Here is a 12,520-nt window from a genome sequence, read left to right as displayed (position 1 = left end):
GAGCCTGTAGATGCCACACCTCTGACCTTTCGCGGTTCTGGCACCAGCCGGGCCTGCCTGCCCCACAGCGCCCCATGGCATGTTCTGGGCTGCAGCTTCCTTTTCCCGTTCTCTTGCCCAGCATGCCCTCATCCACTTTTTGCCTTCCAGAGATTTCCCCACAGCTCACATCACCTGCCTCCGCTCTTCACTCCGCAGCTTTATGTCCCTTCGTGTCTGCCGCTGGTTGCCGTGGGCTCCGAGGCGGGAAGGCAGGCCAGGGTGTGGCGCTTGGTCTCCCGCGCTGGCCCGGAAGCCTGTGCTCCCTGTTCCCCATCTCTGAAAGGATGGACAGGTTTCAGCCTTGGAGGGCCTGTCATGTGATAGGCCTTTGGCGAGAGGTTGAGAAAACGCACGGCAGAATCTCTTTCCTTCAAGGTTTATCGTCTGGTAGGGACATGGAGATCAGATGTGACATATAATGTACTCTTGGAAAGATAACCGCCCTCAGCGGAAGTAAGTGACCTGGAGGTCAGAGGCCAAGGGAAGCCGCTAGGAGGCGGGCCCCGACTCGGCCTCGATGGCTGCCTGGACTTAGACTGGGGCTGGGTCGGGAGGACGCGGGCGGGGGGCGGAGTTGGGAGCAAGTCCGCAGGCCTCTCCTTTGCCTCTGCCTCTCCCGTCCCTCCGCCCTTGGGGATTTTGCAGCGAGGACAGGCCGCCTTCCCCTCTGCTTCGCTTCCACTTTCCTTCCTGGGTTCAGATTAATGCTTCAGGCGGGTGTTCGGGTGTCTGCCAGGCACCCGGCCCTGTGCTAGACTTGGGCGCAGAGGGCAGACTGCAGGGCGCTCACGGCGGACGGGCGTGGGCAGAGCACGAGGCGGGCAGCGTTCCTGTAGCTGGAGAGCCCTCACTTCTTCTCTCAGTCCGCCCAGACAGGATCGAGGGGCTCCGAGAGATGCAGGCCTTGACCTGGCCTCCCAGTCCAGGTTACTTCCGCTCCCGCTCCGTCTCCTTTGGCGGAGGACCTGGGGGAGGCATGGCGTGGGGCGGGCTCAGCAGTATTCGACAGATGCTTATTGAACGTTTTTGAAAAGTCTGGCCCTGGGGATGTGACACTGAGTGAGACAGAGCTGATATAGGGATTGAGTAAGACAGCCGGGGTAAGCACAAGAAAGCCTCTGATGAAGTGACAAAGGCTGCTGGTGGCCTGTAGGAGGGAACCAGGACCTGGAAATGGGGGGAACGCAGAGCCGGGTGCCTGGCTGAAGTACTCTGAGATCTGAGGTTCATCGGGGCTGGACCTGAGGACCTGAGTCCAGGCTGGTGAGAGAGCAGTCTAGGGGTGATGAGGCTCCACGCAGGCCCCCTCGGGGCTGGAGGCTGGTCCCGGGGTAGGTGGGGAGCCACCAGGGGCACGGGTGGGGTGTGCAGTGAACTACCATTCCTGCTGCCCATGCAGGCGGTCCCTGGGAGCAAGCTTGAGGCAGGATGGCTAGTGGGGCCCCGGGCAGTGACCCACGTTGGAGCCACAGGGCGCTGGGCAGCAGTGCATCCCAGAGCAGTCTGCAGGTGGGTCTGATAGTGCTTGGTGACAGGCGAGCCATGGGAGAGGGAGGAGTCGGGGCGTCCTCAATCTTCGGGCGAGTGGTGGACAGCCCGGGTCCCGAGCCGTGGGATCCTGGGGAAGGCGTGGGTTTGCGAGGGGATGAGGAGCTGCTTTGGGGCAGGCTGCATCTGAGGTGCCCATCCAGCACCCATATGTGTGTGTCCCAGGAGCAGGAGACTGGCTGCAATAGAGATTTGGGGTGGAAGTCACCTGTGACACTCCCATCTGTGAGGCAAAGGGGTTTCCCCAAGCCTGAGCCATGAGCCCTGCCCCCGCTCCCCTGGAGTTTGCAGACTGGGCCTGTGGAAGGCTGTCCAGCCAGCCCTGTCCCGGAGGGTTGCGAGGGACGCCAAGCCCACCTGCCCGCCAGTTTTGTTTGCATAGATGAGATACGTGAGATATTTGATGAGATTTTCGAGAGCTGAAAATTGTTAAAGAAAAAAATTTTAATTTTCAAAAGATGTCTTTCATTATATTCCATGTACTGGTTTTTAGTAATTTCTGGCCCACTTAAAAATTATCTGACTGATACATATTTGCATAAAGATTTTAACAATTGGCAGGATTTTTTCTGTCCATGCCAGTTGCCTCTGGGGAGGGTGGGGTGGAGGGCAAGGGGGATTTGATCTGTATTGTTCTGATTTTTTTTAAAATGGGAGAATAATATTTTCATGTAACTTGCATAATGAAAACGTATGTGTCAAACATTGACTACATTCTGGAGAGTGAGATTGTGGGAGATTGTTTTACCTGTATTTTGCTATTCTTAGGTTTTTTTTGTTTTTTTCTTAAACTCTGGGGTCAATGAGTGTTTGTGTCACTTGGGAATGCTTTTATTAGGTGCTAAAATGGGCCCAGGAGAGAGTCCCAGCTGAGTCAAAGTCCTGGCCATCTCCTGGCATGAGGACACACGGTCGAGTGAGCGGTGGAAGGTCACTGACGCCGTAGTGGGAGACCGCGGCCCCCTGGCTCTGGCACCTCAGCCCTGCCGTGCTCACTGCCCTGAGCGGGTTGCACTTGAGCTGCCTGTGGCCGAACCGGCTGCTCTGCCTTAGTTGGTGCCATGCCCTCCTGCCACGCTGCGCTGGGGGCACCTTCCTCCCGCTCTGCCCTTTGAACCCTGCGACCCGCTCTGCCCTTTGAACCCTGCGACCCGTTTGGTATGGAGTTCAGCATTCGCGCGGGATCTGGGTCCTGAAAAGCCAGGACTCTTTGAGGCCGGCGAGCCCCAGAGAGGAGGCTCGGGGTGGCGGGCTTCCTGCTGCTGGTGGCGGGGCCTTTGGACAGGCAGGACACTGACGAAGTGTTTTCCCTTTCTCTTTAGTGTGCAAGGAGCCCCCCTACAAAGTGGAGGAGTCGGGATACGCTGGCTTCATCATGCCCATTGAGGTGTACTTCAAAAACAAGGTAGGGTCCCTGAGCGGCGGTCAGGGGCGCGCAGTCCACAAGAGGGGAAGTAGAGCTGGTGACACGTGGGTGACGGATGCCGTGAGCCCTGGCGGCAGAGCCGTCCGCGTGGGAGGGCTGCGGGGACGTCGCGTCCATCTGTCTGGAAGGTGGGGGCCGGGAGGGCGGGCTCGCCGCCTTGCGGGTGGGAGTGCGAGTGGGGGCCATCTCTCCGGGTCACACGGCCACGTCCCGTGGTCTGGCCGTGCGTGATGGGGCCAGACGGTGCAGCTGGTCCTGCCGGGCTTGTCACTGGGCTGGGCATCACGGCAAGGACCTGAACGTGGCTGGGTGTCCAGCAGCAGGCGGCTAGTTACGTGAGTTGAGCCGCACCTCTGAGTAGCGTCTTCGGTGGCCTGGCGCGGGGAGGGGGTGGGTCATGTTACTGAATGAAAAGGCGACGTATAGGTATGCTTTCTGCAGGAAAAATGTCAGCAGGGGTGGTCTGGGGGGTGGGATTCCAAGTGGTTTTTGTTTTATTTTCCTCCACGTGTATTTTCTAAATCTTTACAATGAACATATTGATATCTGTTGTATTAGCTATGAGGCCGCTATGACGAAATAGCACAGCCTGGATGGCTTACAGACAGTAGAAGTTTATTGCTCACGGTTCTAGAGGCTGGACCAAGGTCAGGGTGCCAGCCCCTCTTCCCAGTCACAGCCTCCTTGCTGTGTCCTCACACAGCGGAAGGGCGAGAGATCGGTGGGATCTCTTACGAGGGCACTAATCCCGTTTTTGGGGCTCACTCCAACGAGGGCCCACCTCCTCACAGCACCACCTTCGGGGCTTAGGGTTTCAGCATGTGAATTTTGGGGGAACACATTCAGACCATGGCTTTTTTTTTAAAGCCTATTAATTAAAATTGAAAAAGCCTTCCTGGCAGCCTGCCTCTGTTCCTCCTCACAGATGCCACCAAGAGGCCATGGTGACCTTCCCTGTCTCAAAGGCGGCTTGGCCTTGGCTGGGCGCTTTTCTCCCAGTGCAAGCAGCTGGGCTGTCTGTCAGGAAGGGGACTCTCTGGGAGGCCTGCGGATGCTGCAGCCCCCTCATGAGTCCCTTGTTTGTTCCTGGCTCTCACGCAGACCACCTGGTATCAAGGACCTCTGGGGATGGTGTTCAGGTGTGCTGCCCCACTAGGGACTGAGTGACATTCCAGCAAGTACCACGCAGCGGGATTCAGCTCTGGGGCTTTCTGGAGCCCAGTTCCCAGAAGCCTGGGTCACCTGAAGCTTTTATGGACTCAGAGCTTGAGAGCCCTGGTGCCTGTTGAGGGCAGAGCTCAGCCCGTCTGCAAGGCGGAGGCTCGTGCGTTTTCGGGAGGGGCTGGGGGAGATGCAGGGGGGCCGCCGTGCCCTGCAGGGCCATCGTCCCACCACCTGCTTCGGGAGGCCGGGCCAGGGAGGCCTCTTGCTGCCCTGGGAGTGGGGAGAAAGGGGGCAGGGATTTTGGAGGCACAGGGACCCACACTGGGGACTCAGGCTGGGGGCAGGTGTCACTGGTCTCTGCAGTCCCTGTGGGGAGCCTGTGGAGGGCATGATGAGGGTAGTTCCCTGGGTGGGCGGGAACACAGTCCGTCTGCAGAAAGTGCCAGCGTCCCTGTGCGCTGGTGTCTGGGAGGCGGGCAGTGGTGGCGGAATTCTTTGAAGCTCCTCTGTGGTTTATGAATATATTTCTTTGAGGCTCAGAAGCGTCTTTGGGCCCCACTGGTCAGCAAGGGTTTGTGTTCTCTGAGACTTGACTGGTCCCTGACTTCTCGCTTGACTTCTCGCTGTCCCCAGGGGTCTGCTAGTAGGCCCTGGCTTACCCCAGGGGGGAGGGGCACTGCTGGGGCCGGACAGTAACATGGTGTGACTGCTGTGTCTTAGTGCCTTCCTGGCCCGGCGGTCCTTGCCGGGCTCCGGATTGAGAGAGGCAGGGGCACTTGGTGCTTGCGACTCAAATCCCAGCTCGGACCTTTCCCTGTGGTGGCCTCTGCAACCTTTGTGCCTCAGACCTTTCACGGGGTGGCAGTGAAGCGCACAGGGTCTCCCTCTAAAGGGGCACCTGTGGGGGGAAGCGGGAACTGTTTGAGGCGGCCCCTCTCTTGGCCCCCACCTGAGCAGTGGTCCCCTGGGCCTCGTGTCCAGACTTCAGGGCCTGTACTGAGTCCCTGAGGATACACCCGTATGTCCTGGCACCGGCAGGGAAGGGACCGCGTGGCGCTCTGACCGCAGGACTCGTGTGCAGGCACAGCGTCCTCACCTACACTGTGGCATCGAGGGGCAGAGGAGGCTTCTCAGAGCCTGTCCTGAGTCCCTGTGTGCTGTTCTGGGGCCTGCGGGCTTGCTTCCTCCGGGGGGCTGCGAGTATGCGTGGGCGGTACCCTGTACGCCTCTTTAATTGCCCCGTCTCTTTACGAGGCTCTGAGCTGCTGGCCCCAGCGGTTGCCACTTCTCCAGGTGCCCCCTCAGAGGGGCATGCGTGCACCTCACCGCCCCACGCATCGAGCAGGCATGGCAGCAGCTGGTGCAGGGTGGAGGGTTTTTGTTCTGGTCCAGTTTTTTGAGGTGTAATTTAATATAGAAAACACTTTCTCATCTTAGGTGTAGTAGGTTTTTTAGATTTCATCATGTGTTTTCCTTTGAATCCTGTTGGCGGATGGTTGTTTTTTTTGTGACAGAAAGGTCACATTCTTTAGGATTTACCTGTCTGACCAGTTCCCGCAGAGGCCCCATGAGCCTGTTCTCAGAACTGCAGCGTGGTGTCGCTCGGGACAGACACCGAACTCAGGACAGACACCGAACTCGGCTGCACGCCAGTCACGGACTCGTCGTGGTCCTTAGCTCACGCTGCTGGGCGGGTGGGCGGGCACTTGGTCTCCAGAGGCGCTCTGGAGGAAGGTGCTCTCCCCAGTCTGTGGACGAAGGAGCTCTTGGATGCGCAGGCACCTGCTCGGGGCCACTCAGTAAGTGGCGGTGCTGGGATTTGAACCAGCGGAGCGTGTGGTCCTCTACGCACCCCCAGGACAGGCTTGATCTAGAACAGTAGCTGTTCATGAATTCTGGGCTTTGCTGACATCTGGGTGATAGGCAAAGTATGATTTTTCTGTGCTGTGTTCTGCAGATGTTGTCTGAATGTGTCCCTGCTTTAGAAGTTTTGCGAAGACCAGACAGCTGTGGAAAAGTGAATGCCGGGTCCCATGCAGCGGCTCGTGCAGGGTTGGACACAGCAGGGTCATCACGAGTAGGTCCTCTGATGGCCGCTCCACCCTGGTGTGGGAAGGGTCGCACTTGCCTTTTGGCCGCAACGTTGTCCTCTTCCATCAGTGTGGGAGGCGAGTGTTTGAGGCGGGAAGCACAGGACAAAGCGGCTGTGTCCTCGTTACCTCTCCCGGTCTTAGCCCGTCTCTCTGTACAGCGGGCCCCCGGGCTGCCTGCTCCTCGGGGCTGTCAGGAAGGGCCGCCGAGGGAGCCGGTAAAGCCGGGCGGGTGCCCAGTGCGGACAAGGCGTTCCGCAGGGCTCTTACTGTTGCTGCTGAGGTGGCGTCGCCTCTTTCCAGTTGGTCCGGGTGAGAAGCCAGTGGACAGAGCAGCCGTGGAGGCTCCAGAGGTGAAGAAAGGTGACCTTGTCTTCTCTGGTGGGGCTGGGTCTGCACCTCGAACAGAAAGAGCACTTGCTCAGATGCGGGACGTTGTCTCGTTGAAGCATGAGGTGTTCTTAGCCGCACTTGACCCTGAACACGGCGTCGTCTGTGAGATGAAGTTCTGTTTTACGTGCTGTTTGGCACTGGATCTTCTCTGAGGCCACCTTCTGTTTGATCTCTTGGCAGGATGCTCTTTTACGGATAAACCATTACTTTCCCCCAGGGGAAAAAATGGGGGCGCTTTGTGTGAGGGGTCACATTCGTGCATGGTCCTGCTGTTTTCACTCTTGCCAAATGACACCAAAGGAGAGGTTTTTCCTCCTTCCGAAACCAAGCGCCCAGTGCCTTTCACAGCCCCTCTTCTCCAGACTCTCCGGGTCTCCAGACACCGGTACCGGTCCGTGGCTTGTTAGGAGCCCGGCCGCACTGCAGGAGGTGAGCGAGCGAAGCTTCATCTGCATTTGCGGCCGCTCCCCAGCACCGGCATCACTGCCGCAGCTCCGCCTCAGATCTTCAGGTGTTAGATTCTCATAGGAGCACCGGTCCCTGGTGTCCAGAATGTTGGGGACTGCTGTTACAGGGCACACAACTCAGGACCAGCCAGGTGGAAGAGATGCATGGGGCAAGATATGTGGCAGGGGTTGTGGGGCTTCCAGGCGCACCAGCCCCAGCACCTCCAGCTCGCCTCGCTGGAAGTGCTCCGAACCCTGTCAGTTGGGGGTTTTCACCGAGGCGTCATGATGTAGGCATGGTTGATTAGGTCAGCGGCCCTAGGTGATTAACTAACTCAGCCACCAGCCCGTCTCCCCTCCCTGGAGGTAGAAGGTGGAGATGGAAGTTCCAAGCTTCTGATCGAGGCTTGGTCTTTCTGGGGACCAGGCCCCATCCCGGGGCTAGCTAGGGGCCCACCAGAAGTCACCTCATCAAAACAAAAGATGCTCCTGTCATCCCTATCAGGAAATTCCAAGGGTTTTAGGAGATCTGTGGGAGGAAACGGGGACAAAGACAAAATATCTTTCCATGCGACCACAATTGTTTGAAAAAAATTTATTGAGGTGGAATTCACATAACATACAATTACCCATTTTAGAGTGTACCATTCGCTGGCATAGAGTGTAGTCTCGATGTGCAACCACGCCTCTAGTCTCAAATTTAAAAAAATTTTTTTTTTAGGCGAGGCAACCCTTGGTTGACCTCACAGATTACAAGGACTTTGTCAGTTTACAATCCCTTATTTTTCTATTTTTCATGCCTATAGCACCTGGTCTCCCTAGGTGGTCTCCCATCCAAGTACTAGCCAGGCCCGACCCTGCTTAGCTTCCGAGATTAGACGGGATCGGGCACGTTCAGGGTGGCCTGGCTGTAGACTAGTCTCAAATTTCTTGTCTCCTCGTTCTCCCTGCCCCCACCTTCTGGCAGCCTCTAATCTGCCTTCTGTTCTACGGATTGCCTCTTCTAGACATTTCATAGAAAGGAATCGTAAACTGCACGTCCTGCTGCGTCGGCTTCTTTCACTTAGCAAAATGTTTTCGAGGGTCATCCATGTCGTCGCGTGTCAGGGCTTCATTCCTCCTTCATTCCAGTCATACTCTGTTGTATAGATAACACTCGATTCACATTACTCATAATAGTTCTCTTCTGTAAAGTCACCACGAACGCAGAATTACTGAAAACTGGACCATTGCTACGAGGGGGAATACAGTGTTTGGTTCCCGCAAGCCTCTGGCCACGACGCTTTCATCAGCTGGTCGTGCATAACCTGTGCCGCGTGCGTTTCTGTGTACAGGCGGCTTATTTAATATACATCGTTGATTCATTAACATCGAACTCACAGCCAGCAGCTCTGTAACTCCTGCCCCAACCAAGCTTTCTTTGTAAGGCACGTCCCAGCCTTCCCATGCTTAGGAACCGTTTCAAATAGCCAGAACACCAGCAAAAAGCACATACGTGTCAGAAACAGGGCACTCGCCAGACCAGGACACTGTTAGAGTTTGAGAGCCGAACTCAGAAGGCAGAGCGCCGCCTGGGGCGATGTCAGCCGGGAACGGTGTGTCGGGCCCTCCCACCCCCCTGTGCATGTCTGTGAACGAGTGTGAGAACCTCGAGTACTGGATTTGGGTTATAAATCAGTTCTGGTGAATAGGTGAACCTGCAAGCATGGAACCCACGCGTGATGACGATGCGCTGCCCCGCAGTTCGCTCGCCCACCCGCCTGCGGGTAGACACTCGGGCTGTTTCCGCCCGCCTGCTGCTGTGAACACGCTTGTACGTGTACACGTTCGCGGTCCAGTTTTCACTTCCTTTGGGTGGATACCTACAAGTGCAATTGCTGGGTCATCTGGTCGTCTGTGTTTGCCCGTGAGGAACCGGCGGGCTGTTTCCTGCAGCTGCTTCACCACGTTCCGTTCCCGCTAGCAGTGCACGAAAGTTTCTGCTTCTCCGCGTTCCTCTTCAGTGCTAGTGCCTTTCTTCTGTGTTTCATTTTGTTACGGGTATTCCGGTAGGTGTGGAGGTTCGTCCACATTGTGGCGTGGGGCAGCGTTTCATTCCTTTTTTAAGGCCGAATAATATTCCATTGTGCGGGCGGACCACATTTGCTTACCCGCCCATCTCTGTGGACACTTGGGCTGCTCCCACATTTTAAATATCGTGAATAATGATGCTTCGAACATGAGGATGCAAATATCTCTTTGAGACCCTGCTTTCAGTTCTTTTGGGTACATGCAAGTGCTGGATAGTAAGGTAAATCTGTTTTTAGTTTTTCACGGCAGCTGTCGCATTTTCCGCAGTTACTAACGGTGGACAGCTGGTGTAACTTTTCCACATCCTTGTCAACACTTGTTGTTCTTTCGAATGCTTTTCACAATAGTGGGTGTGAGATGGTATCTCATTGTGGTTTTGACGCCTTTCTCTAATGATTAGTTAGCATCTTTTCATGTGCTTATTGGGCATTTGTATATATATTTTGGAGAAATGTCTGTTAGACTCTTGCCTAGTTTTGAATTGGGTTGTTGAATTTTAGGAGTTATTTAGACATTCTAGGTATTGAATCCTGTATCAGATACATAATTTATAAACATTTTCTCTCATTCTGTGGGTTGCCTTTTCTCTCTGTTGATCATGCCCTTTGATAAGTAAACGTTTTTAATTTTCACAAAGCCCAATTGACTTATTTTTCATTTGCTTACCTGTGCCTTGCCTATGCCATATCCAAGAAATCATTACCAAATTCAGTGTCTGCAGCTTTTGCCCTGTGTTTTCTTCTAAGAGTTTTATAATCTTAACTCTTAAGTATTTGGTTCACTCTGAGTTAATTTTTGGATATGGCGTTAGGTAAGGGTTGAACTTCAGTCTTCTAGATGTGGCTGTCCAGTGTCCCCAGCACCATTTGTTGACAGACTATTCTTTCCCTATTGAGCGATCTTGCCTCCCTTGTTGAAAATCGTTTTACCATGTATATGAGGATTTATGTCTGAGCTTTCTAGTCCATTCCATTGGTCTGTATGCTGCTACCACAGTGTCTCAATGACCATAGCTTTATAGTAAGTTTTGAAATCAGGAAGTGTGAGTCTTCCAACTTTTTTTTCTCTTTGCAATTTGGAATCCTTGAGATTCCATATGACTTTTAGGATAGATTTTTTTTTTTTTCCCTGCAGAAAATATCATGGGGATTTTAATAGGGATGGCATTGAGTCTACCGGTCACTTTGTGTAGTATTGACATGTAAACAATATGAAGTCTTCCGATCCATGAACATAGGCTGTTTTTCCATTTAGGTCTTCTTTAATTTCAGCAGTGTTTTGTAGTTTTCATTGACAAATTTTTTATCTCTTTGGTTAATTCCTAAGTATTGTATTCTTTTTGATATTGTAAGTGGAATTGTGTTCTTAATTTTTTTCACATGCTCATTGTTAATGTATAGAAATGGAACTGATCTTTTGTGTGTGTTGATTTTGTATCCTGCAACTTTGTTTTGCGCGTGTGCGTGCGTGTGTGTGCGCGTGTGTGTGCGCGTGTGTGTGTACTCTTAGGATTTTTTACATATACGAATTTATCATCTGTGATAAATTTACTTCTTCCTTTCTAATTTGGTTGCCCGTTTTTTTTTTCCTTTCTAATGCACCGGCTAAGGTTTCCAGTACCGTATTGTTTAGAAGTGGTGAGAGTGGGCATCCTTGCCTTGTTCCTGATCCCAGAGGAAGGGCTTTGTCCTTCACCACTGAGTGTGATGGTCGCTGTAGGCTTTTCATGTATGGCTTTTATTATGTTGAGGTAGTTTCCTTCTGTTTCTAGTTCGTTGAGTGTTTTTATCACGAAAGGGTGTTGGATTTTGTCAAATGCTTTTTCTGCTTTTGAGATAATCACGTAGTTTTAGTTTTTATAATATCGCATATGTCAATTTTAAACCTAGGAGCGAAGTATTTGCTGATAAGCTGGGTCAGGGGCTATGTTAGGCATTTAACATGGTGGTTCCCGTAATCCTCACACAGCCCCACAGAGGGGTAGGTCCCATTTTACGGGTGGGAAAATGAAAAATTAGAGAAGTTAACCTTCCCAAGATTCCCGATTCTGGTGGGGGAGAGCCCAGAGCGATCCGCTCTGATCTTCCCATCCGAATGTGGTCCCTTCCATTCTTTCCCCTTGCACGCCGTTTCGTCCTTTCTCACAGCGCTTAAGCGGACATGTGCTTACTCGTCTGACATCTGCTCTACCGCTAGAATGTAAGAGCTTCAGGGCAGGGCCCTGTCTGCTTTGTTCTCTGTGTACTGGCCCTTAGCAGATGTTGAACAAGTGACTACATGGATGAACCAGGTTGATTCTGGAGGGGGCAGCTGTTGTCTGTCAGGAAACTGTGTGACACAACCGCTGTGTAGCGTACCCTCCACCTTTTTAAAAATTGAGGTGAAATTCACAGAACATAAAATTAACTTTTTAGGTGAACAGTTCAGTGGCATTTAGTGCATTCATAGTGCTCTGCAGTGACCACCTCTGTCTAGTTTCAAAATATCTTCACCCCAAAAGGAAACCTTGTCCCCATTCTCAGTTGTTCCCCGTATGTGACCTCGTGCGTCTGGCGTCTTTCACTCAGGATGTTTATGCGTTCAGCCACCTTGTAGCAGGTGTCAGAATTTCCTTCCTTTTCCTGGTTTTCCGCTGTGCGCCGATACCACTCTGTCTTGTGCACTCACCTGTTGATGGGCACTTGGGCTGTTTCCACCTTTTGGCCGTTATGTATCGTCTGCTGCTGTGACGCAGTCCTGCTGTGCACTTGTTTGAGTACCACCTTCAGCTCCTTTGGGTACGCACATGATTCTGGGCCTGGAATTACCATCGTTACGGTAATTCTATGTTTAACTTTTTGATGGACCGCCATAATTTTCCACAATGGCTGAACCATTTTACATTCCTGCCAGCAGTATATGAGGGTTCCAGTTTCTTCGCATCCTCCCCAACACATGTTATTTCCTATTTTTGCTTATTAATGTTTAAAATTACAGCTATCTTAGTAGGTGAATGAGATGGTTTCTCATTTTGGTTTTGATTTGCTTTTCCTAGTGACCGACGATGCCGAGCATCTTCTCACGCTCGCTGACCATGTGTTGTCTCCTTTGAAGACATGTCTATTCAGATCCTTTGCCCACGTTTGAATTGGCTAGTTTGTCTTTTTGTCGTTGTGTCGTAACGGTTCCTTGCGTATTCTGGTTAGGTGCCGTTTTTGAATGCTGACAGTAAAGCACAGTGCTGGGCAGAATGAATATGTCATCACGTGAACTTGCCTCAGTTGGGAGCTCAAGGTCATTGAGCGGGGAGCCAGAGGGTCGCCCTCTGATTACGTGTCCACCCAGAAGCCGCTGCGTGCTCT

General features: G+C 53.0%; 1 protein-coding gene and 1 pseudogene across 2 annotated transcripts in view; one reads left to right on the top strand and one right to left on the bottom strand.

Moving 5' to 3' along the window:
* Positions 1 to 12,520, top strand: part of MLLT1 (MLLT1, super elongation complex subunit) — a 58,859-nt gene that overhangs the window by 6,787 nt on the left and 39,552 nt on the right. For both annotated transcript variants that reach the window (XM_023538554.1, XM_023538553.1), the window contains exon 2: positions 2,913 to 2,995. In XM_023538554.1, coding sequence (XP_023394322.1) covers positions 2,913 to 2,995 — 83 coding nt within the window. The remainder of the gene's footprint in view (positions 1 to 2,912; positions 2,996 to 12,520) is intronic.
* Positions 7,907 to 8,025, bottom strand: LOC111747544 (annotated as a pseudogene).

The sequence above is a fragment of the Pteropus vampyrus genome, unplaced genomic scaffold, assembly GCF_000151845.1.
Source record: "Pteropus vampyrus isolate Shadow unplaced genomic scaffold, Pvam_2.0 Scaffold226, whole genome shotgun sequence".
Classification (NCBI taxonomy): domain Eukaryota; kingdom Metazoa; phylum Chordata; class Mammalia; order Chiroptera; family Pteropodidae; genus Pteropus; species Pteropus vampyrus.
Note: the sequence above shows the minus strand (reverse complement) of the source record. Positions and strands in the feature narration are given on the sequence as shown.